Source organism: Chlorocebus sabaeus, chromosome 12, assembly GCF_047675955.1.
Source record: "Chlorocebus sabaeus isolate Y175 chromosome 12, mChlSab1.0.hap1, whole genome shotgun sequence".
NCBI lineage: Eukaryota > Metazoa > Chordata > Mammalia > Primates > Cercopithecidae > Chlorocebus > Chlorocebus sabaeus.
The window spans coordinates 10,230,944-10,252,066 of record NC_132915.1 but is presented as its reverse complement, the minus strand read 5'-3'; the positions used below and the strand labels follow the sequence as shown (position 1 = coordinate 10,252,066).

General features: G+C 43.9%; 1 protein-coding gene across 5 annotated transcripts in view; it reads left to right on the top strand.

The window, feature by feature from the left end:
• Positions 1 to 20,768, top strand: part of DAPK1 (death associated protein kinase 1) — a 210,384-nt gene extending 189,616 nt beyond the window's left edge. For 4 of the 5 annotated variants that reach the window (XM_037998596.2, XM_007969669.3, XM_037998595.2 and 1 more), the window contains exons 22-27: positions 8,839 to 9,036; positions 10,480 to 10,618; positions 11,966 to 12,086; positions 15,153 to 15,341; positions 18,251 to 19,479; positions 19,949 to 20,768. In XM_037998596.2, the coding sequence (XP_037854524.1) occupies positions 8,839 to 9,036; positions 10,480 to 10,618; positions 11,966 to 12,086; positions 15,153 to 15,341; positions 18,251 to 19,479; positions 19,949 to 19,982 (1,910 nt within the window). In that variant the 3' untranslated portion in view covers positions 19,983 to 20,768. Of the gene's footprint in view, positions 1 to 8,838; positions 9,037 to 10,479; positions 10,619 to 11,965; positions 12,087 to 15,152; positions 15,342 to 18,250 lie in introns of all 5 variants that reach the window. The other variant, XM_007969670.3, reaches the window with a different exon arrangement.
• Positions 20,769 to 21,123: the final 355 nt, after the last annotated feature.

Genomic DNA, 21,123 nt, shown 5'->3' with positions numbered 1-21,123 from the left:
TGTCTTTTTGGTGGAACAATTTGTCTCCTTTCGGATATATACCCAGAAAAGGGATTGCTGCGTCAAACGGTAGTTTTCTTTTTTGAAAAATCTCCAAACTTCTTTCCACAGTGGCTGAACTTATTTACATTCCCACAAACAATGTATAAGTGTTCCCTTTTCTTCACGACCTCACCAGCATCTCTTGGGGGTTTTTTTGTATTTTTAATAATAGCCATTCTGATTGGTGTGAAATGGTATCTCATTGTGGTTTTGATTTGCATTTCTCTGATGATTAGTGATGTTGAGCTTTTTTTCATATGTCTGTTGGCTACTTGTATGTATCCTTTTGAAAAGTGTCTATTCATGTCCTTTGGCCACTTTTTAATGGGGTTATTTGGTTTTTGCTAGTTGAACTCTTTTATAGATTCTAGATCTTAGATTATGCCTTTGTTGGATGCATAGTTTGTGAATATTTTCTCCCATTCTGTAGGTTATCTGCTTACTCTGTTGACAATTTCTTTTACTGTTCAGAAGCTCTTTAGTTAGGTCCTACCTGTCAATTTTTGCTTTTGTTGGCAATTGTTTCTGAGGACTTAGTCATAAATTCTTTCAAGGTCAGTATCCAAAATGGTGTTTCCTAGATTTTCTTCTAGGATTCTTATAGTTTGAGGTTTTACATTTACAGCTTTAATTCATCTTGAATTAATTTTTTTATATGGTGAAAGGTGGGAATCCAGTTTCATTCTTTTGCATATGGCTTGCCAGCTATCCCAGCGCCATTGATTGAATAGGGAGTCCTTTCCCTATTACTTATTTTTGTCAACTTTGTCACAGATGGGGTGGCTGTAGGTGTACAGGTTTATTTCTGGGTTCTCTTTTCTGTTTCACTGGTCTGTGTGTCTTGTTTTTGTACCAGTACCATGCTGTTTTGGTTACTGTAGACCTTTGCCCACTTTTTGATGGTACTGTTTGTTATTTTACTGTTCAGCTGTTTGAGTTCCTTGTATATTCCAGATATTAATCCCTTGTCACATAAATAGTTTGCAAAATATTATCTCCCATTCTACAAATTGTCTCTTCACTCTGTTGATTGTTTCCTTTGCTATGCAAAAACTGTTTAGTTTAATACACTCTAAGTTGTCTATTTTTGTTTTTATTACCTGTGCTTTTGAGGTTTTATCTACAATATCTTTGTAGGACCAATGTCCTAAAGCCTGTCTTCTTCTACTGGTTTTATAATTTAGGGCATACATATAAGTCTTTAATCCATCCTGAGTTGATTTTTGTATATGGTGAGAGACAGGGGTCCAGTTGCATTCTTCTGCATATGGATATTCATTTATTTACCCTGGTAAATGTTTATTTATTTATTTACCCAGGGTAAATAAATGCACCATTTATTTACAGGGGTATTCTTTTCCCCAATATGTGTTCTTAGTGCCTCTGTCAAAAGTTATCCAGGCTATGAATACCTGGATTTATTTCTGAGTTTTCTATTCTGTTCCATTGGTCTATGTGTCTGTTTTTATATCAATACCATGCTGTTTTGGTTATTATAGCCTTGCAGTGTATTTTGAAGTCAAGTAGTGAGATGCCTCTAGCTTTGTTCTTTATGCTCAGGATTGCTTTGGCTATTTGGCCACTATTTTGTTTTCGTACGAATTTTCAGGTTGTCTTTTCTATTTCTGTGAAAAATGACATTGGTATTTTGATAAGGATTGCATTGAATCTGTAGATTGCCTTGAGTAGTATGAGCATTGTCACAATGTTGATTCTTCCGATATATGACCACAGCATGTGTTTGCATTTTGTTTGTATCCTCTTCAATGTCTTTCGTCTGTGTTTTGTGCTTTTCCTTATAGGGGTCTTTCACCTCCTTGGCTGAATTTGTTCCTGGGTATTTTATTTTTATTGCAGCTATTGTAAATGGAATTGCCCTCTTGATTTCTTTCTCAGCTAGTTCATTATTGATGTATAGAAAGGCTACTGGTTTTTGTAGGTTGATTTTGTATCCTGGAACTTTACCTATTTATTATGAATTTATTTCTCTTATCTAAGAGTTTTTTGGTGGAGTCTTTAGGTTTCTGTAGTTATAAGACCATATCATTTGCAAAGAGGGACAGTTTGAGTTTCTCTTTTCTAGTTTATATGCTTTTTATTTCTTTCCCTTTTCCTGATGGTTCTGGCTAAGAATTCCATTACTGTGTTGAATAGGAGTGATGTAGGGGGCATCCTTGTCTTATTTCAGATCTTAAAGGAAAAGCTTTCAGCTTTTCTCTATTCAGTATGATGTCAGCTATGGGTTCGTCATGTATGGCCTTTATTATGTTGGGGTATGGGTTCGTCATGTATGGCCTTTATTATGTTGAGATATGTTCCTTCTGTGCCTAGTTTGTTGACTGCTTTTATCATGAAAGGATATTGAATTTTGTCAAATGCTTTTTTGACATCTGTTGAGATTATGATATGGCTTTTGTTCTTTCTGTTGATGTGATATATTTTGTCGACTCATCCTTGCATCCCTGATTATGGTGTATCATCTTTTTTGTGTGCTGTTGGATTTGGTTTACTAGTATATTGTTGAGGTTTTTTGCATCTGTGTTTATCAGGGATCTTGGCCCGTGTTGTTGTTGTTGTTGTTACATTCTTTTCTGGTTTTGTTATCATGGCAATGCTGGTTTCATGGAATAAATTAAGGAGAATTGCCTCCCCTCAGTTTTTTGGAATAGATTGAGGAGAATCATTAGTTCTTCTGACATCCAAACCTGGACTTTCCTTTTTGGGGAGGCTTTTTAATACTGATTCAATCTCATTAGTCATTATTGGTCTGCTCAAGTTTTCTATTTCTTTCTGATTCAATCTTTGTAAATTATCTGTCTAGGAATTTATCTATTTCCTCTAGATTTTCCAGTTAGCGTATAGTTGTTCATAATAATCTCTGATGATCTTTGGTATTTTTATGGCATCAGTTGTAATATCTTACTTTTCATTCCTCATTTTGTTCTTTTGGGTCCTCTCTCTTTTTTTTTTTTTTTTTTCCTAGGTCAGTCTAGCAAATGGTTTAGCAATTTTGTTTATATTATTAAAAAAAATTTTTCATTTCATCAGTTCTTTGTATTTTTTTAGTCTCTATTTTGTTTAGTTCTTCTCTGACCTTATTGTTTATTTTCTTCTGCTAAATTGTGGTTTGGCTTGTTCTTGCTTCTCTAGTTCCTTGAGGTGCATCATTAGATTGTTTATTTGAAAGTTTCTGATTTTTTGATATAGGTGTTTATTGTTATAAACTTCCTTCTTAGCACTGCTTTTGTTGTAGGTTTTGGTCTTGTGCTTTGATTTTCATTTGTTTCAAGAATTTTTTTAAATTTCTCCCCTAATTTCTTTCTTGACCCTGTGGTCATTCAGGAGCATGTTGTTTACTTTCCATGTATTTGTACAATTTCCAAAGTTGTTCTTGTTATCAATTTCTAGTTTACTGCATTGTGGTTTGAGGAGATACTTGATATGATTTCAATTTTTTAAATATTTGTCGAGACTTTTCATGTGTCCTGATATATGTTCTATCCTGGAGAATGTTCTGTGTGCTGATGAGAAGAATGTATTTTCTGTAGCTGTTGGATTAAATGTTCTGTAAATGTCTGTTAGGTCCACTTGGTCTAACATGCAGTTTAAATTCACTGTTTCTTTGTTAATTTTCTGTCTATATAATCTGCCTAATGCTGAAAGTGGGGTGTTGAATTACCCAAATATTGTTGTATTGAAGTCTATCTCTTCCTTATAGATCTAATAATATTTACTGTAAATATCTGGGTGCTCCGGTGATGAATACATGTATGTTTAGAATTGTTATATCCTCTTACTGAATTGATCCCTTTTGTATTATATAATGACCTTCTTTGTTTTTGTTTTACTGTTTTTGACTTAAAGTTTGTTTTATCTGCTATAAGTACAACAACTTTTGCTCACTTTCGGTTTCCATTTTCATGGAATATCTTTTTGTATCCCTTTACTTTCAATCTATATGTATCTTTGTAGATAAAATGGATTTCTTGTCAGCAGCATATAGCTGGGCCATGTTTTGTTAGTCAAACAGCCAGTCTGTATCTTTTAGGTGGAAAATTAGTCCATATACATTCAAGGTTATTATTAATATGTGAGGGTTTATTCCTGTCATTTTATTAATTGATTTTTTTTGTTGTTTTGTATATTCTTTATTCCTTTCTTTCTCCTTCATTATCATTGTGGTTTGGTGGCTTTCCGTAGTTGTAATATTTGAGTCCTTTCTCTTCCTTAATATGTTTGCTCTACCAGTGGATATATGCTTTCATGTGTTTTCATGATGGAAGAATTGTCCTTTCACTTCCAGGTATAGAACTCCCTTAAGCATTGTTTGTGGATTTGATCTAGTGGTGATCAATTCCTCCAGCTTTTCTTGTTTGGGGAAGACTTTATTTGTCCTTCACTTATGAAGCATAACTTTGCTGAGTGTAGTATCCTTGGCTGACAATTTTCATCTTTCAGCTCTTTGAGTATAGCATTTCATTCTTTCCTGGCCAGTAGAATTTCTGCTGAGAAATCTGCTGTGAGTCTGATGGGCGTTCCCTTGTAAGTGACTAGATTTTTTTTTTTTTTTTCTGTTTTCAGACTTCCCTTTGTCTTTGACTTTTGACAATTGGACTATAATGTGCCATGGAGAGGACCTTTTTTCAATTGTATCTATTTGGAGATCTCTCCAGCTTCCTGCATCTGGATTTCCAAATCTCTTGCCAAACCTGGAAAGTTTTTAACAGTTATTTTAATAAATAGATTTTTTACCTCCTTCAGTTTCTCTTTACCTTTGGGACACCAAAAATTTGAATATTTGATTGCTTTATGGTATCCCATATGTCACAAGAGCTTTATTTTTTTATTTTATTTTTTTAATATTGTCTGATTGGGTTATTACAAAAGACCTATCTTCAATTTCTGAAATTCTTTCTTCTGTTTGATCTAGTCTATTGTTGTAGCTTTTGAATAAATTTTCTATTTTATTCAAGAAGTTCTTCAATTCTAGAATTTCTATTTTGATTCTTTGGTAAACTTCTCATTAATATTCTGAATTGTTTTTCTGATTTCTTTGTATTGTTTTTCTGGATTCTCTTGTACCTCACTGAACTTGTTTAATGTCATGATTTTGAATACTTTTTTTAGATTGCATAGGTTTATTTTTCATTAGAATCTGTTGCTGGAGAGTTATTATGCTCTTTTGGAGGTATAATATTTCCTTGCTTTTTCGTGTTTCTTGTGTCCTTACATTGATATCTGTGCATCTGGTATAACAGTCACTTCTTTGAACTTTTTGAACTTGCTTTCATAGGGGAGGGCATTTTCCTGAAGATGTGTCTATGGTGTTTGTTGAGTAGGGCACTTTGGCTTTGATTCTGGGTGCATGCAGTAGCGTAGTGGCCATACGATTTTTTTTTCAGCTGTAAATAGCTCCAGTGGTGTCTCATTTTCTTAGTGGCTTAGGGTATGGTTGTTAGTAGAGGCTGTGGTACAGTTTTTCTGGAGATGGGGATACCATGTAGGCCAGTCCTCAGAACCTAGTGGTGGCAGTGGTGGGCTGAGCATGCCTGTCCTTGGGCCCCAAGGTGGTATATGCTGGCACTGATACTAGTGGGTCCAGGTAGGTTGATTCTTGGGCCTCCAGGCAGCTTGCTGAAGCGCTGGTAGTAGCAGTGGGCCAGGTAGTGGGCCAGGTGGGTAGCAGTGGGCTGGGAGTAGCAGTGGGCTAGGAGTAGCAGTGGGCCAGGTGGGTAGTCAGGTTCTCAGTTCCCCGGGCAGCAGGAGTGGTGTGAGTGATGGCAGTAGTCATAGTGAGACAACCCTCTGACTCACAAGCAATCTGTGCTGATGTTGGCAGTGGCTGCAATGGGCTAGGCAGGCCAGTACCTAGCCCTGCAGGTGGCACATACAGGTGGGTGCCAATGTGATGATAGTGGTAGGTTGGCTAGGCGTGACCTTGGGCCACTGAGAGGAGTGCTCAGGTGCCAGCGGTGGTAGACTGGGCTGGGTCATCCCCAGGCCCCCAGACAACATACTCAGGCTCTTAGGGGATCGTGGAGTCCATCTCAGCAGGCCTGTCCTCAGGTCCGCTGGTGGTGCATGTGATCCCCACCCCTGGCCAAATGCTTGAGTCAGGGCGGCAGTGGCTGCACTGTGACTCTGCTATTGGGAAGAGTGGTCCTGCTTTCAGTGTCAGCAGCCGTATGCAGCCAGCTGGGGAGGGTGTGATTTGCACATACTTCAGACCCCGTGGACACAGCAGCAGTGGCTGCAGACGGGATTCCGCCCTTAGGGCACATGAAAATGCACAACCACTACTCTGCTAGGGATAGTGGGGTCTCTGTCAATGGCTCATGCCTAGACCTTGGTGGCAGCTGCCAGCCAAGCTGGTGGCTGCAGACAGAGATGTCAGTGGGACTCTAGGGATGGGGCGATGCCAAGGCCATTGGACTACAGAGCAGGATGCAGTCTAGGGGTGTTTGGAACATACAAATGGTGCTGCAGTGTAGCTGCTTAGGACTCAGAGTGCGTGGGAGCCAGCCTGAGCGCCCTCTCTGGAGCAATGCTGTTATGCAGTCTCCAGGCAGCTCCCTTGGCTCATCTCCAGGCCCACGGGGGTGGAGGGTCCCCCTGTACCGGGGGCAAAAATTGTGGGAGTTCATAGTCTGTGTGCATTTTGCTCTTTTTTTTTTTTGAGATGGAGTCTTGCTCTGTCACCCAGGCTGGAGTGTGGTGGTGCAATCTCGGCTCACTGCAAGCTCTGCTTCCCTGGTTCACGCCATTCTCCTGCCTTAGCCTCCCAAGTAGCTGGGACTACAGGTGCCCACCACCATGCCTGGCTAATTTTTTTGTATATTTAGTAGAGACAGGGTTTCACTATGTGAGCCAGGATGGTCTCGATCTCCTGACCTCGTGATCTGCCTGCCTTGGCCTCCCAAAGTGCTGGGATTACAGGCATGAGCCACCATGCCTGGCGCATTTTGCTCTCTTAAAAGTTGAACTTCCTCCGAGCTCCCCAGACAGAACTGGCTGTGGCAGCAGAGAGAAAAGAGAAGCTTGTCTTGGGACCCCAGGCCCTGCTCCCATCTGCTCTCTCACAGCCCCAGCCCCAACCCACATCAGGACCCCACACTCCAAGAGCCAATTTCTGGGTACCAGAACTTTCCACACTTGGCCTAAGCAGCCATCTTTGGAGGGTGGTCCCTCCTTCTTCACTACAAGGCTGAGAAAAACCCTTTAGATCTCAGAGGGCATCTTGACTACAGGATTTCGGGTACAGAGTAAGCACTGAGGGGTAAACTAGGTGAAGGGAGCCTTCAAATTCGTGGTGGAAGTGGTCCTGCCAGGCCCCAGAGGCCAGTGGTGGGTGGCCACAGTCCTGGCAGGATGTGGCAGTGTAGAAGGGGGCATCTCAGGTTCATTGGAGGTTCCAGGCTTCCTGGGAGCCGGCTTACCTGGCCAGGTCAGTCCCTATTCTCACACCTGCGCATGCTTCGTGCTTCTTCTGAGCAGCCTGGACAGGGCCCTCGCTTACCTGGCCAAGTCAGTGTCTGTTGAGCCAAATTCAGGTGACTTTTCATAGTCACTGTTACATTCAATATCCTATACCCTGGCATGTTCCAAAATTTATGTATACTTATTCAGTACACAAAGTCTTTTCACCCACCTTCTCTCATTTAATCCTCTGTGAGACTTTGTGAGTTTGGGAATCACGATCCTAAAGTGGGCAGTTTGTCCCTGGCTCCTTCCTTGTCAGGAGTAAATTCTGCAAGTAAAGGTGGAGTGTCCGTATTAAGGATATATGAGGCTACAACTGTGTCGTTATGGATGTGGTGTTCACACTTCTGCATAATATGACTTGGTGGATCTTTGTTTTTTCCCCAGGTGGTTCTCTCTTTTTTAAAAATATACCAATATTTGAGGGGGAGTAATACAAAATACATATGTATACACACACACACACTCTTCCATGTAAGCACCCAGGTATGCACATATATGTGTACATGCATGTTATTTGTGTGTGTATGTGTGTGTGTATGTGTAGCACTCCAGGGTATTAGAAGTAGTCATGAGTTGGATGGATGGATAGATAGATAGATAGATAGATAGACAAATAATAATGAAACTTAGGGAAAGAGTTAAGCAGGTGTAGACATAAGTAGAGAAACAGACATGGATATACATGCTATCGATATGTAAGCGTGACACAAGTCGATCTGGACTTCAGTAGATGTGTGTCTTAGTTCATTTTGTGTTGCTGTAACAGAATACGCAAGACAGGGTAATTGATAAGAAAAGAGGTTCATTTAGCTCATGGCTCTGCAGACTGGGAAGTTCAAGCGGCATGGCACCAGCATCTGCTTTGCTTCTGGTGAGAGCTTTCGAGCTGGGTCTAAACGTGGCAGAAGGTCAAAGGGGAAGTCGACACATGGGAAGGGACAGAAACCTGCTTTACATCAACCCACATTCTCAGGACCTAATCTGTTCCCACGAGAGCTAATCCATTCTCACGAGAGCAAGACCACACTCACTCACTCTCACCGGCACCAAGCCATTTGGGAGGGATTTGCCCTTAGGACCCAAACACCTCCCACCAGGCGTCACCTCCCTCATCACCTCACTGAGCATCAGTGATTGCAACGTGAATTTTAGTGGGGAAAAACCATACCCAAGTCATAACAAGATGATACACATACAGAAGAATGCCATAAGTATCACTATGCCTACTTCGAATCCTTGGAATGCTAAGAGAAATTATGATTGAAATTTAGTTAGTGGTGTTTCACGGTTGTTACCATTTTTCTTTTTCTGTAGGAGTTGGCGATTTCAGCGTATGGGAGTTCTCTGGAAATCCTGTGTATTTCTGCTGTTATGACTATTTTGCTGCAAATGATCCCACATCAATCCATGTTGTTGTCTTTAGTCTAGAAGAGCCCTATGAGATCCAGCTGAACCAAGTGATTTTCTGGCTCAGTTTCCTGAAGTCCCTTGTCCCAGTTGAAGAACCCATAGGTGAGCTAAGTCCCTGCGGGCCAGTGATGTCCCAGCTGTGGTTGGCCAGGAATCACCTCCTCCTTCCAGGCTCCTGCTCTGCTCCTGCCACTGCTGCTGCTGGCCTTGCACCAGGCCATGGGCAGATCCCACTGTTTGTGGCTAACAGCTGAGCCACCTTCCTTTCTCCTTCCTGCTGGGAGACGTCCACTCTGAGGAGATTCCTGGGGCTCTGGTGTTCGTGGTGTTGTGCAGGGAGTTTTCATTTCACAATTGCATATTCCTGCCTCAAAGGCCGATTTCTGAACAATCCTTTGAAAGGCATTTCTCACTTTCTTTCTACACTTGAGAGCCATGGTCATTGTATGTTTGGTGCAAAATGGAATCCCTGCTTGGATAACTACTGCACCTTTACCTAAAGGGTACAGAATTAGTCAGCAGAATGAGCTCTTCTTCATCCTGTAATTCCACTAAGAAATGAAGAAAGAGGCCGGGTGCAGTGGTTCACGCCTGTAATCCTAGCACTATGGGAAGCCGAGGGGGGCGAATGGCTTGAGCTCAGGAGTTCAAGACTAGCCTGGCCAACATGGCAAAACCTCATCTCTACAAAACATACAAAAACTTAGCCAGGTGTGGTGGCATGTGCCTGTAGTCCCAGCTACTTGGGGGACTGAGGCAGGAGGATTGCTTGAACCTGGGAGGTTGATGCTGCATGAGCCGAGGTCATGCCACTGCACTTAGCCTGGGTGACACAGTGAGACCCTGTCTCAAAAAAAAAAAAAAGAGAAATGAAGAAAGGGAACATGTTGACTAAATGTGTTAACTTTATTCCCAGAGGAGAGGGTAACATGAAGTAAACTTCTTTTGGTCTTTGCCCACAAGAGAAGCAGCCTTTCCTGGTGAAATGCCACACTCAGCAGTCAATTTTTTTTTTTCCAGAAAAGCATATAATAATACAAGGAATTGGGCTTAATACCCCTCCGGGTATGCGAGTTTTGCCTCTTTCTTTCCCCTTTTTTTTTTGTTTGTTTTAAACACTCCCCTAAGTGAGAGGCTGTTTGTGTGACTTGCAGGTTTGTATCTTTCACCCATCTCTGTGGTGTTGCTGCACTCTGAGGTCTCTCTTTGGTCTTGTAAATGGCATCCCCCTTGTCAGAGGTTACATTTTCCCTCTCCTTGTAAGTAGGGGCTATTTGGAGACTGAGAAACTGTCTTTGTCATTCTGGTCCACTTTGAGCAACCTTCCTTGTGGCCTAGGAGATGGCTCATCCTGTCGTTGGCCAGGCTGGGGCCTTCTAGGGTCACAGTGCACAGCGGGCATGGGGCCTTCATGTCTGTGGCAGGTTGCACTTGTACCTGGAGAGTCGGCCTGGGCATGAGGCCAACACACCCCCCTCACCTGGGCAGGAGAGGCAGCCAGGTAGGAGGACTCACGCCCTGAAGCAGTTCCCTCTGTGTCCCCAGCCTTCGGTGGCAAGCTGAAGAACCCACTCCAAGTTGTCCTGGTGGCCACCCATGCTGACATCATGAATGTTCCTCGACCGGCTGGAGGCGAGTTTGGATATGACAAAGACACATCGTTGCTGAAAGAGATCAGGAACAGGTGAGGGGCAGCCATTTAGCCTCCAGCTCATGGATAGCCTCCTCTCCCTGAGAACTGAAGCAGAGGTGCGAAAAGTACAGAGGAAGCCTCATGAACCAGAGAAAGGTTTTAAAGGTCGTTCTTTCTTGGTTGACTCTTTTCTTGTACAGGTCGTGTATCCCTTATTGGAAATGATTGGCTTTAGAAGTGTTTCTGATTTCATATTTGTTTGGATTTCAGTATATTTACATATACATAGTGGTTGAACATCCTAATTCAAAAATTCTAAATCTGAAATGCTCTAATAACCATTTCCTTTGCATGTCTTGTCTTTGCCCAAAAAGTTTTTGGATTTTGGAACATTTCAGATTTCTGGATTAGGGATGCACAATGATTATTTTTCATTTTTATTAAAACAATGAATCCACACAATAAATCAACTACAAATGAAGAGCACGTGATGAAAGGCAGCCGTCTTTCCCCTTCTTCCTACCTCCCAGCAACACTGCCCAGAGGTGACTTCTTTTAGCTCTTTAGATTTCAGTATGCAGTATTCAGTGTTCAGAAACACTCATCAGTGTAGCTTACAATATAACTTGCAACCTACTAGTGAGTCTTAAAATTCATTTAGCAAGTCATGGCCAATTCTTTTTAAAATGGGATGAATGCAATGGGATACGATGGGATAGGGCAGGACAGAACAGGATAGGATAGGATAGGATAGATCAGAGTACTTTTCAAGTCAAGTATTATTTTGTAAGACGTTTGTTTCACTGATGAGTATGGGTATGTATAGGATTATGATGTAAAATACGTTTTTACTTAGAGTCTGTCGAAAAAGTTTGAACCTGCAGCTTTATATAATATACTAGTATCTCTGATCTTGCATTATCAACTTGAGACACTTATCTATTGTCTTGAGACACTATATCTGTTGTCAGATATAAAAATGGGGCTTCTATTAATATTTTTAGGTCAGTGTTGTAGCTTTTGCATTCACACCTCTATTCTTAGTCCCTCCACTTTCCACAGTATCTCTTGTCCTCACTTGTAAGGTGCGAGCATTAGGCCTCACCTTTCCTGCCTCGGGAGAAGCTGCCATCTTTCCATGCTGTGTTCCTGCTGCTTCGTGCAAACCTGAAGTTCCCGCTCCTGTGACTCTGAGTGTATGCCAATTTCCCCGAGTCTCTGCACCCACTGTGACGAGGCAGAGCCCACCAACAGCAGGGATGGGGAGGGGCCTTTGCAAGGACACCAGGACTTTCCTTGCCTCCTACCAGCCTCTTCGGCCAGTAGGAGCCTGGCCCCTCCATGGAAAGGCCTGGGGAGATTGAGTCACTGCTGAGGAGGCTGCTGCTCTTCCCTTAGGTTTGGAAATGATCTTCACATTTCAAATAAGCTGTTTGTTCTGGATGCTGGGGCGTCTGGGTCAAAGGACATGAAGGTGCTTCGAAATCACCTGCAAGAAATACGAAGCCAGATTGTTTCGGTAAGTACACCCTAGAGAGGGCCTGGACCCCTTTGTACTTCCTGGTTTGCCTTCAGTTTCAGGGAACTATTTCATAGTGGGACCCAGTAAGAGGTGTCTGCCTGGACACGTTTTTATTCTAGTGCTCTGGGAAAAGAAAAGAAGACTTAGAGATGATGGGAGATGAAGGGTTATTATGGGCAAAGGTGGACCACTTCAATTTTACGAAATTCTTACCAATTTATTGGTTTCTTTAAAAATACTTATTTTATTTTTTCAGAGACAGGATCTCTCACTCATCCAGGCTGGAGTACAGTGGTGTGATCATAGCTCACTGTAGCCTTGAACTCCAGGGCTCAAGCAATCTGCCTGCCTCAGCCTCCCAAGTATCTGGGACTATAGGCATGCACCACCATGTCTGGCTAATTTTTTTGATTTTTGGTAGAGACAGGGTCTCGCTGTGTTGCCCAGGCTGGTCTGAAACTCCTAGGCTCAGGTGTAAGCCACCATGTCTGGCCAATTAAACAAACAAACAAAAAAATTTCAAAAGTGACTTATTGTGGAATATTTTAAAAATTCAGAAAAGTAGAAAAACAGTCACAAACTTTTTTGAAAGACAGAAAAGAATAAATGAACATAGGGAACGAGACTACATTCTTGGGTTGCAAGATATGACTGAATATTTTATTTTCCCCTAGTTATATAAATGTAATACAATTTCAGTTAGCATCTGAATGGGTTGAGGGGATTGGGATTTTTATCTTAAAATTTCCATGGAAAAATTAATTGAACATATTATAAAGCCCCTGATAATCAATACAGTTAAATAGGAGGAAAAGCTTAGACAGTGTAGAAGTAAATCATAATATCTTTAGAAATGTAATGGAAAATAAATAGGTTATTTGAATTTAATGGGGTAAAGATTATTTAATAAATGAACCTGGCACTACTGGCTATTTGTCTGGAAGGAAATGAAGTTGGATTCCTACACCCTACAAAGTCCAAAAATAAATGGATTAAAACTTTTAAATGTAAAAACATAAAACAATAAATATCTTGAATAGAAATTGTGGAGAGTGTATTTTCAAAATAACTAGGGACTGAGGAAACCTGTTAACAAGATCTAGAACCCTAGAAATTTTTTTTTTTTTTGAGACGGAGTCTTGCTCTGTCACCCGGGCTGGAGTGCAGTGGCCGGATCTCAGCTCACTGCAAGCTCCGCCTCCCGGGTTTACGCCATTCTCCTGCCTCAGCCTCCCGAGTAGCGGGGACTACAGGCGCCCGCCACCTCGCCCGGCTAGTTTTTTGTGTTTTTAGTAGAGACGGGGTTTCACTGTGTTAGCCAGGATGTTCTCGATCTCCTGACCTCGTGATCCGCCCGTCTCGGCCTCCCAAAGTGCTGGGATTACAGGCTTGAGCCACCGCGCCCGGCCAAACCCTAGAAATTTTAAAAGAAAATACATCTATTTGAAAATCTAAAAATGTTTTAAATTTTTTTCTGGCAAACAATTAACCAAAGCTGAAAGGTGAAATAGGCTTGGAAAAAGCCTTCTCAATGCATTGGACAGATAAAGGGTCACATCATAATGCTCAAAAAGCTCTCCAGAATTGGTAAGAAAGGGGCAGGCATCCCAGTGGAGAAGTGGTGGCATTCACTCTGGACTCTTCCTGCTGCCCAGGCCTGAGGACAAACGTGGGCAGATGCCTGTCTCTCTCTCTTACCTTGGAAGCTGCCTCTGGGTGTATCTCTCTCTCTCTCTCTCTCTCTCTCTCTCTCTCTCTCTCTCTCTCTTTTTTTAACTGCTTTGCTAATAGGAAAATGCTGTGCTTTCCACACCAGATTCGCGTTCCAGACATGCTTGCAGAATTCTAGGAAAACCCTTTCCTGTCTCCAGAAAACCCTGCCCTTCACACCAGATATCCTCTTTGGGGCATCCCCATTGTGGCATCATCAGAAGATAGGGGGTAGCCTGGTGAGGCCTGGGAGGAATCTGTCACAGAAACCAGGGGCGGTGATCCGGGAACTAACAGTGGTCTGTGAGGCCCCAGCGCTTCCTCACCAGGTCTGGACTGGGCTGCATTCCTGAGGCAGGAGGGAATCCCTGGAGATTTTTGAGCTGGGCTCTGGCATGATCTGCTGCATCTCAGACACCCCCCACCTAGCCCCTAAACTCCTGAGCTCAGGCAGGTGGAGCCCACCATGTCAACTGCACTCACCCCTGAGAATTTTGTTTTTGAATGCAGAGTGGAATTTAGCTGACATGAAAGAATTTGAGAGGGGAGTGTGGAATTCACGGCACAGGCAGCCTGTGGCTTGTGTGGTTTCTAATTCAGAGGTATGTGGATTACAGGAGTCTGTGACACAGGCTGATTTAGTTAACCAAGTTAAAAGGTTAAAAATCCACTTCAGCCTGTATACCAAGAATGGGTCTAATTGGAAACACTGTTTCAGCAACAGTCCCCATGAATGCCTAATTTACTGGTAAACACTCACTCTAATATTGATGATGATACTCATTCTCTTTTCCTCTGTTCATAAAATGATCATTGCCTGAGTGAGTCACAAGAGGGAGAGAGAGCAAGGGAAGAAAGGCGGGGGGGAGGAAGAAATGAGAGAGTGAAACATTAGGAGTTGGTGAACATTAGCTCATTGAGTGACTGAGTCCACAGTTCCAAAAACATTCCTGGAAGACTCAAAATCTATTTCACATGAACCAAAGAGCCTTTATAAAACTTTATATTTGCACAATAGATTAGGTTTCAAGGCAAGTCTAAAAAACAACTGCCTCAGGACTCAACCCAAAAGGCACTAACTGGCTGGACGCAGTGGTGTGTACCTGTAGTCAGAGCTACTCAGGAGACGGAGACAAGAGGATTACTTGAGCCCAAGGGTTTGAGACCAACCTGGGCAATGGCGAGATCCAGTCTAAAAAAAGAAAAAATAAATAAACAACAACAAAAATAAACCCACTCATTCATCAAATCACATGCAAGGCACCTGAATGAAAGGCTTCCTTTCCACTGTGGCTCTGATTGGAGCACCCACAGCTGCAGGTGAGTTAACCTGTCCCGCCGTGCCCCTTCTAGGTCTGCCCTCCCATGACTCACCTGTGTGAGAAAATTATCTCCACGCTGCCTTCCTGGAGGAAGCTCAATGGACCCAACCAGCTGATGTCGCTGCAGCAGTTTGTGTACGACGTGCAGGACCAGCTGAACCCTCTGGCCAGCGAGGAGGACCTCAGGCATATTGCTCAGCAGCTCCACAGCACAGGCGAGGTGAGGCCCTGGGAGCCCAGGCAGGGGGCCATGAGAGGTACCAGGGACTCAGCCTGCCCCAAATTCCAGCTCTTGGAGGTGGTGTGAGCCTGGGGAAGCAGTGTGGAAATGGCCCAGCTACCTACAATATTTCCAGACGTGTGACAAACAGCCTCAAATGACGCTCTGAACTGCAGTTCTCGGCTCACCCTAGGAGCTGTCAGTTTGTCTTGTGTTTTGCTTTTGTTTCCAGTGTTTTGCTTTTATTTCCAGAGTCTGTTCGTTTGGGAGTGCAGTGCCTGCTGCCCTGGGTGACTGGGTCTCTCTTCACTCCCCCTGGGCACTGGGAGCTTAGCCTGCTACTCCTGGCAGCCTTCAGGATGGCTGCTTTCTATCAGCGTGGAGTTACCAGCTCCACACAGATCTCCTGGGCGCAAAAACAGTTGAGGAAGGCAGTAAGGTATCCTTGTGGAGACGATGTCTGGAGCCACAAAGACAGAGAACTCTGGTGCACAGATACACAGAGTAATCACAATTAGAGATGCACATTAAAAAACTCTAGCAGGCAATGCCCTGCAGAAATGATTGAGAATGGGAGGCTTTGCTCTGGTTCTGTGACATTCAGCACCGGGGCGCGGTGTGGAAACCCTGTTCTAATGGCATCATGTGCCTGTCCCCAGAAAGGGTGCAATGCCTTCATGTTTCTCCACCGTGTGAAATCGGGAGCCTGCATGAACTAGTGTGGGCCAAGAAGAACAGTTCTGAATATTGCAACCAAAAGCAGCTCTGAGAGTATTAAAAGCCAGGTGCTTACCTCCCCAATCTCAGGTGCCAGGTCTGGCCCTATAGCCAGTTTGTATGAGTCATGTTTTCTTGAAACTAAACCTGAATCCACAAGCCAGCGACCTTGAAAACTGGAGCCTCCTGGCAGTAATTTCATCAGCCTTTAAACTCCTAAACAGCCAGCGAATCTGCCAACACCTCCAGGAATACTTTAGAGTGATTGAATCCAAGGAAGAACACAGGTGAAGGACCGCATCTTAGATGAAAAGATACTGCTGGGTATAAAAAAAATGTGTCAACTCTAATACTCAACTCCTTTGGCACAGGAGTCCCTGGCTTTCTAGTACTAGACCAGCAACTTTCTAGATCATAGCATATAGTCTCATTTATTTGTCATGACATCCCTGCTTGCCCTTGAGACTTGAGTAAATAAATGAAGATGTAAAGAAGGAGGGACATTAAGCAGCAGAAACTACATCGTGTGGCCTGACTTTGGCCCAGGGCCTCCCCCAGACCTGCCTTCCATATCTAATCTGCAGATCTTCAGAACTCCCCAGTGGCCCTTCTGACTCTGTTTTCTGGGCCAGGGTCCCACACTGCATTTAGCTGACTGTCTTGGCTCCCTGCTCTCCTCCTCTGTGGGACAGGTTTGTCTTTCCTGAGCCTGAGGCAATGAGCAGTGTTTAGGAGCAAACTGCAAATGGTATTCCAGCCAATGCTGTATCAGGAACTAGATCGATACTGACTCTGCCCTCCAGGAATTTTCAGCCTAGGTTCAATTCCGAATAGACTCATAGACAGGGGGCATCTTTCAGGTTGAAGCCAGACTGTGGGCAAGAAAGTACCGTCTGGTCACTGGTGGAGTCGGAGCCTCCAAGTGAGGGAGTCCAGTGCGACGGTCACTCTCCAAGAGAGGAAGCAGAACTGTTCCATAAAGGGAAAGTTCCTTCTGGTTTTTGTCACTTTTTTTTTCCTTTTTTATTTTTTTAAGAAATAAACACAACCCAAAAGCTGAAGTCCCCTTGGGTCATCATCTCTGGTCTCATTCCTCTCTCCCCTTCTCTGAGGCCAACTATGGCAGCATATCCTTCCAGGCCTTCTCTATGTGTGTGTTAAACATTCACATAATGGTTTAATAATACAATGTTCTCTTTTTTGAAACTTTTCAAGCCTTTAGAGAAGTTGCAAGGATAGTACCATGAACTCTCATATATGTTGCATTTGTTTATTTTTTAATTAATTAATTTTTTTTTTTTTTTGAGATAGAGTCTCACTCTGTTGCCCAGGCTGGAGTGCAGTGGCAAAATCTCGGCTCACTGCAGCCTCCGCCTCCTGGGTTCAAGTGATTCTCCTGCCTCAGCCTCCCGAGTAGCTGTGATTACAGATATGAGCCACCACGCCCAGATAAGTTTTGTATTTTTAGAAGAGACGGGGTTTTACCATGTTGGCCAGGCTGGTCTCAAACTCCTGACCTCAAGTGATCCACCTGCCTCGGCCTCCCAAAGTGCTGGGATTACAGGCATGAGTCACGGTACCCAGCCTACTACATTTAAGCCGATCAATTGGTGACATTTTGCTACATTTGCTCGATTCCTTTCCTTTCTATTTATTTACTTACTTATTTTGCAGACATGATACATTTCTTCCCTAAATAATTTAGCCTATATCTCCCGAGGAGAAGGATATTTTCCCACGCAACCCAATATAATTGATGATTCCAGAAACACAACATTAATATAGTACTATGATTGAATATAGCATCCTCATACAAGGGTTTGCCACTGGTCCCAAGAATTTCTTTTAAAGGTATTTTTATTTATGTACTTATTTTGGGATTCAGAATCCAGTCTGAAATCGCTCATTGCATTTGGTTGCTGTCTCCCTTTTTTTTTTCTTTCATTTCACTGGCCTTTTTGAAGACTCCAGGGGAGTTGTTTTTCAGAATCTCTATTCTGACATTTTCAAGCTGCTTTTCTCCACTCGGTGTTTGGTTTTTGAGATGCATCCATGTGGAATGGCCTCGGGTCACTCCTTAGAGCATCTGCTCAGCCTCTATTGCCGGGATCAGGCCCTTTTGTGCTCTAAGTGGCTGGTGCACCTGGCCAGGGCTCTGCCCCTAAGCGTCACTTTCTGTTGTCTCCCCGCAGATCAACATCATGCAAAGTGAAACAGTTCAGGACGTGCTGCTCCTGGACCCCCGCTGGCTCTGCACAAACGTCCTGGGGAAGTTGCTGTCCGTGGAGACCCCGCGGGCGCTGCACCACTACCGGGGCCGCTACACCGTGGAGGACATCCAGCGCCTGGTGCCTGACAGCGACGTGGAGGAGCTGCTGCAGATCCTCGATGCCATGGACATCTGCGCCCGGGACCTGAGCAGCGGCACCATGGTGGACGTCCCAGCCCTGATCAAGACAGACAGCCTGCACCGCTCCTGGGCCGATGAGGAGGACGAGGTGATGGTGTATGGCGGCGTGCGCATCGTGCCCGTGGAGCACCTCACCCCCTTCCCGTGTGGCATCTTTCACAAGGTCCAGGTGAACCTGTGCCGGTGGATCCACCAGCAAAGCGCGGAGGGCGATGCGGACATCCGCCTGTGGGTGAATGGCTGCAAGCTGGCTAACCGTGGGGCCGAGCTGCTGGTGCTGCTGGTCAACCACGGCCAGGGCATTGAGGTCCAGGTCCGCGGCCTGGAGACAGAAAAGATCAAGTGCTGCCTGCTGCTGGACTCGGTGTGCAGCACCATCGAGAACGTCATGGCCACCACGCTGCCAGGGCTCTTGACCGTGAAGCATTACCTGAGCCCCCAGCAGCTGCGGGAGCACCACGAGCCTGTCATGATCTACCAGCCACGGGACTTCTTCCGGGCACAGACTCTGAAGGAAACCTCACTGACCAACACCATGGGGGGGTACAAGGAAAGCTTCAGCAGCATCATGTGCTTCGGGTGTCACGATGTCTACTCGCAGGCCAGCCTCGGCATGGACATCCACGCGTCAGACCTGAACCTCCTCACTCGGAGGAAACTGAGTCGCCTGCTGGACCCGCCCGACCCCCTGGGGAAGGACTGGTGCCTTCTCGCCATGAACTTGGGCCTCCCTGACCTCGTGGCAAAGTACAACACCAATAACGGGGCTCCCAAGGATTTCCTTCCCAGCCCCCTCCACGCCCTGCTGCGGGAGTGGACCACCTACCCTGAGAGCACGGTCGGCACCCTCATGTCCAAACTGAGGGAGCTGGGTCGCCGGGATGCTGCAGACTTTTTGCTGAAGGCATCTTCTGTGTTCAAAATCAACCTGGATGGCAATGGCCAGGAGGCCTATGCCTCGAGCTGCAACAGCGGCACCTCTTACAATTCCATTAGCTCTGTTGTGTCCCGGTGAGGACAGCCTCTGGCTTGGGCAGGGTCTGTTTGGACTGCAGAAGCAAGGGGGTGGTGTAGCCCATCCTTTCCTTTGGAGATGCTGAGGGTGTTTCTTCCTGTGCCCATAGCCAGGGGGATACCACTCCTCCCTCCGGCTTGACCTGTTTCTCTGCCGCTACCTCCCTCCCCCTCTCATTCCATTGTCTGTGGATGGTCATTGTAGTTTCAGAGCAAATCTTTTACTTTGGCCACTCAAAAAGCTAGTGTACCTCCTCTCAGTGTTTCGGACTCCATCTCTCATCCTCCAGTACCTTGCTTCTTACTGATAATTTTGCTGGAATTCCTAACTTTTCAATGACTTTTTTTAACTACTATATTGATTGTCCTTCAAAAAAGAAAAGTGCATATTTATCCAAAATGTGTATTTCTTATACGCTTTTCTTTGTTATACCATTTCCTCAGCTTATCTCTTTTATATTTGTAGGAGAAACTCCCATGTATGGAATCCCACTGTATGACTTACAAACAGACAATATGTGAGTGCCTTTTGCAGAAGAGGGTGTGTTTGAAATCATCAGAGTCAGCCAGGAGCTGTCACCAAGGAAACGCTACCTCTCTGTCCCTTGCTGTATGCTAATCATCGCCAGAGGTGCTTCACCCTGAGTTTTGTTTTGTGTTTGTTTTCTGACAGTTTCTGTGTTTTGTTTGGCAAGGAAAGGGGAGAAAGGAATCCTCCTCCAGGGTGATTTCATGGTCAGTGTTGTTGCTCTCGGAAGACATTTTTCGGTTTGCTTTTGTTCCAATGTCAATGTGAACGTCCACATGAAACCTACAAACTGTCACGCTTCCTCATTCCCTCTCATCTCAGGTAGAAGGTTGACACGGTTGTAGGGTTACAGAGACCTATGTAAGAATTCAGAAGACCCCTGACTCATCATTTGTGGGTGGCAGTCCCTTGTAATTGGTGCATAGCAGATGGTTTCCACATTTAGATCCTGGTTTGATAACTTCCTGTACTTGAAGTCTAAAAGCAGAAAATAAAGGAAGCAAGTTTTCTTCCATGATTTTAAATTGTGATCGAGTTTTAAATTGATAGGAGGGAACATGTCCTAATTCTTCTGTCCTGAGAAGCATGTAATGTTAATGTTATATCATATGTATATATATATATGCACTATGTATATACATATATATTAATACTGGTATTTTTACTTAATCTATAAAATGTCGTTAAAAAGTTGTTTGTTTTTTTCTTTTTTTATAAATAAACTGTTGCTCGTTGCATTCGTTTTGTTGATCTTTAATTCAAAAGGATTTCTTTTTATTTGTTGTGTTTTTACTGTTGTCATCCCACATAGCAGGACAACCCAGTCCAAAACCTACAAAATCATTACACCCAAACTCTCAGGGTTTTTTAGATGCTGATTATTACCAAAATTTGGAATGGTGTGGGAACGTGAAAAGAGCCCAGATAATTTTCACATTTCTTCCCATTGTAAATAAAACAGACCCCTTAGATTTTTCTTGGGTGAACCAAAAAACCAAATTGACTCTTTTAGTTTTGGCAATGGGGAACAGAGGAAGCTCTGCCACTTCTACACAAAAATGAAGGGGATGACACCAGGAGGAAGAGAAAACCTACAGCAAAAAGACCTTCAT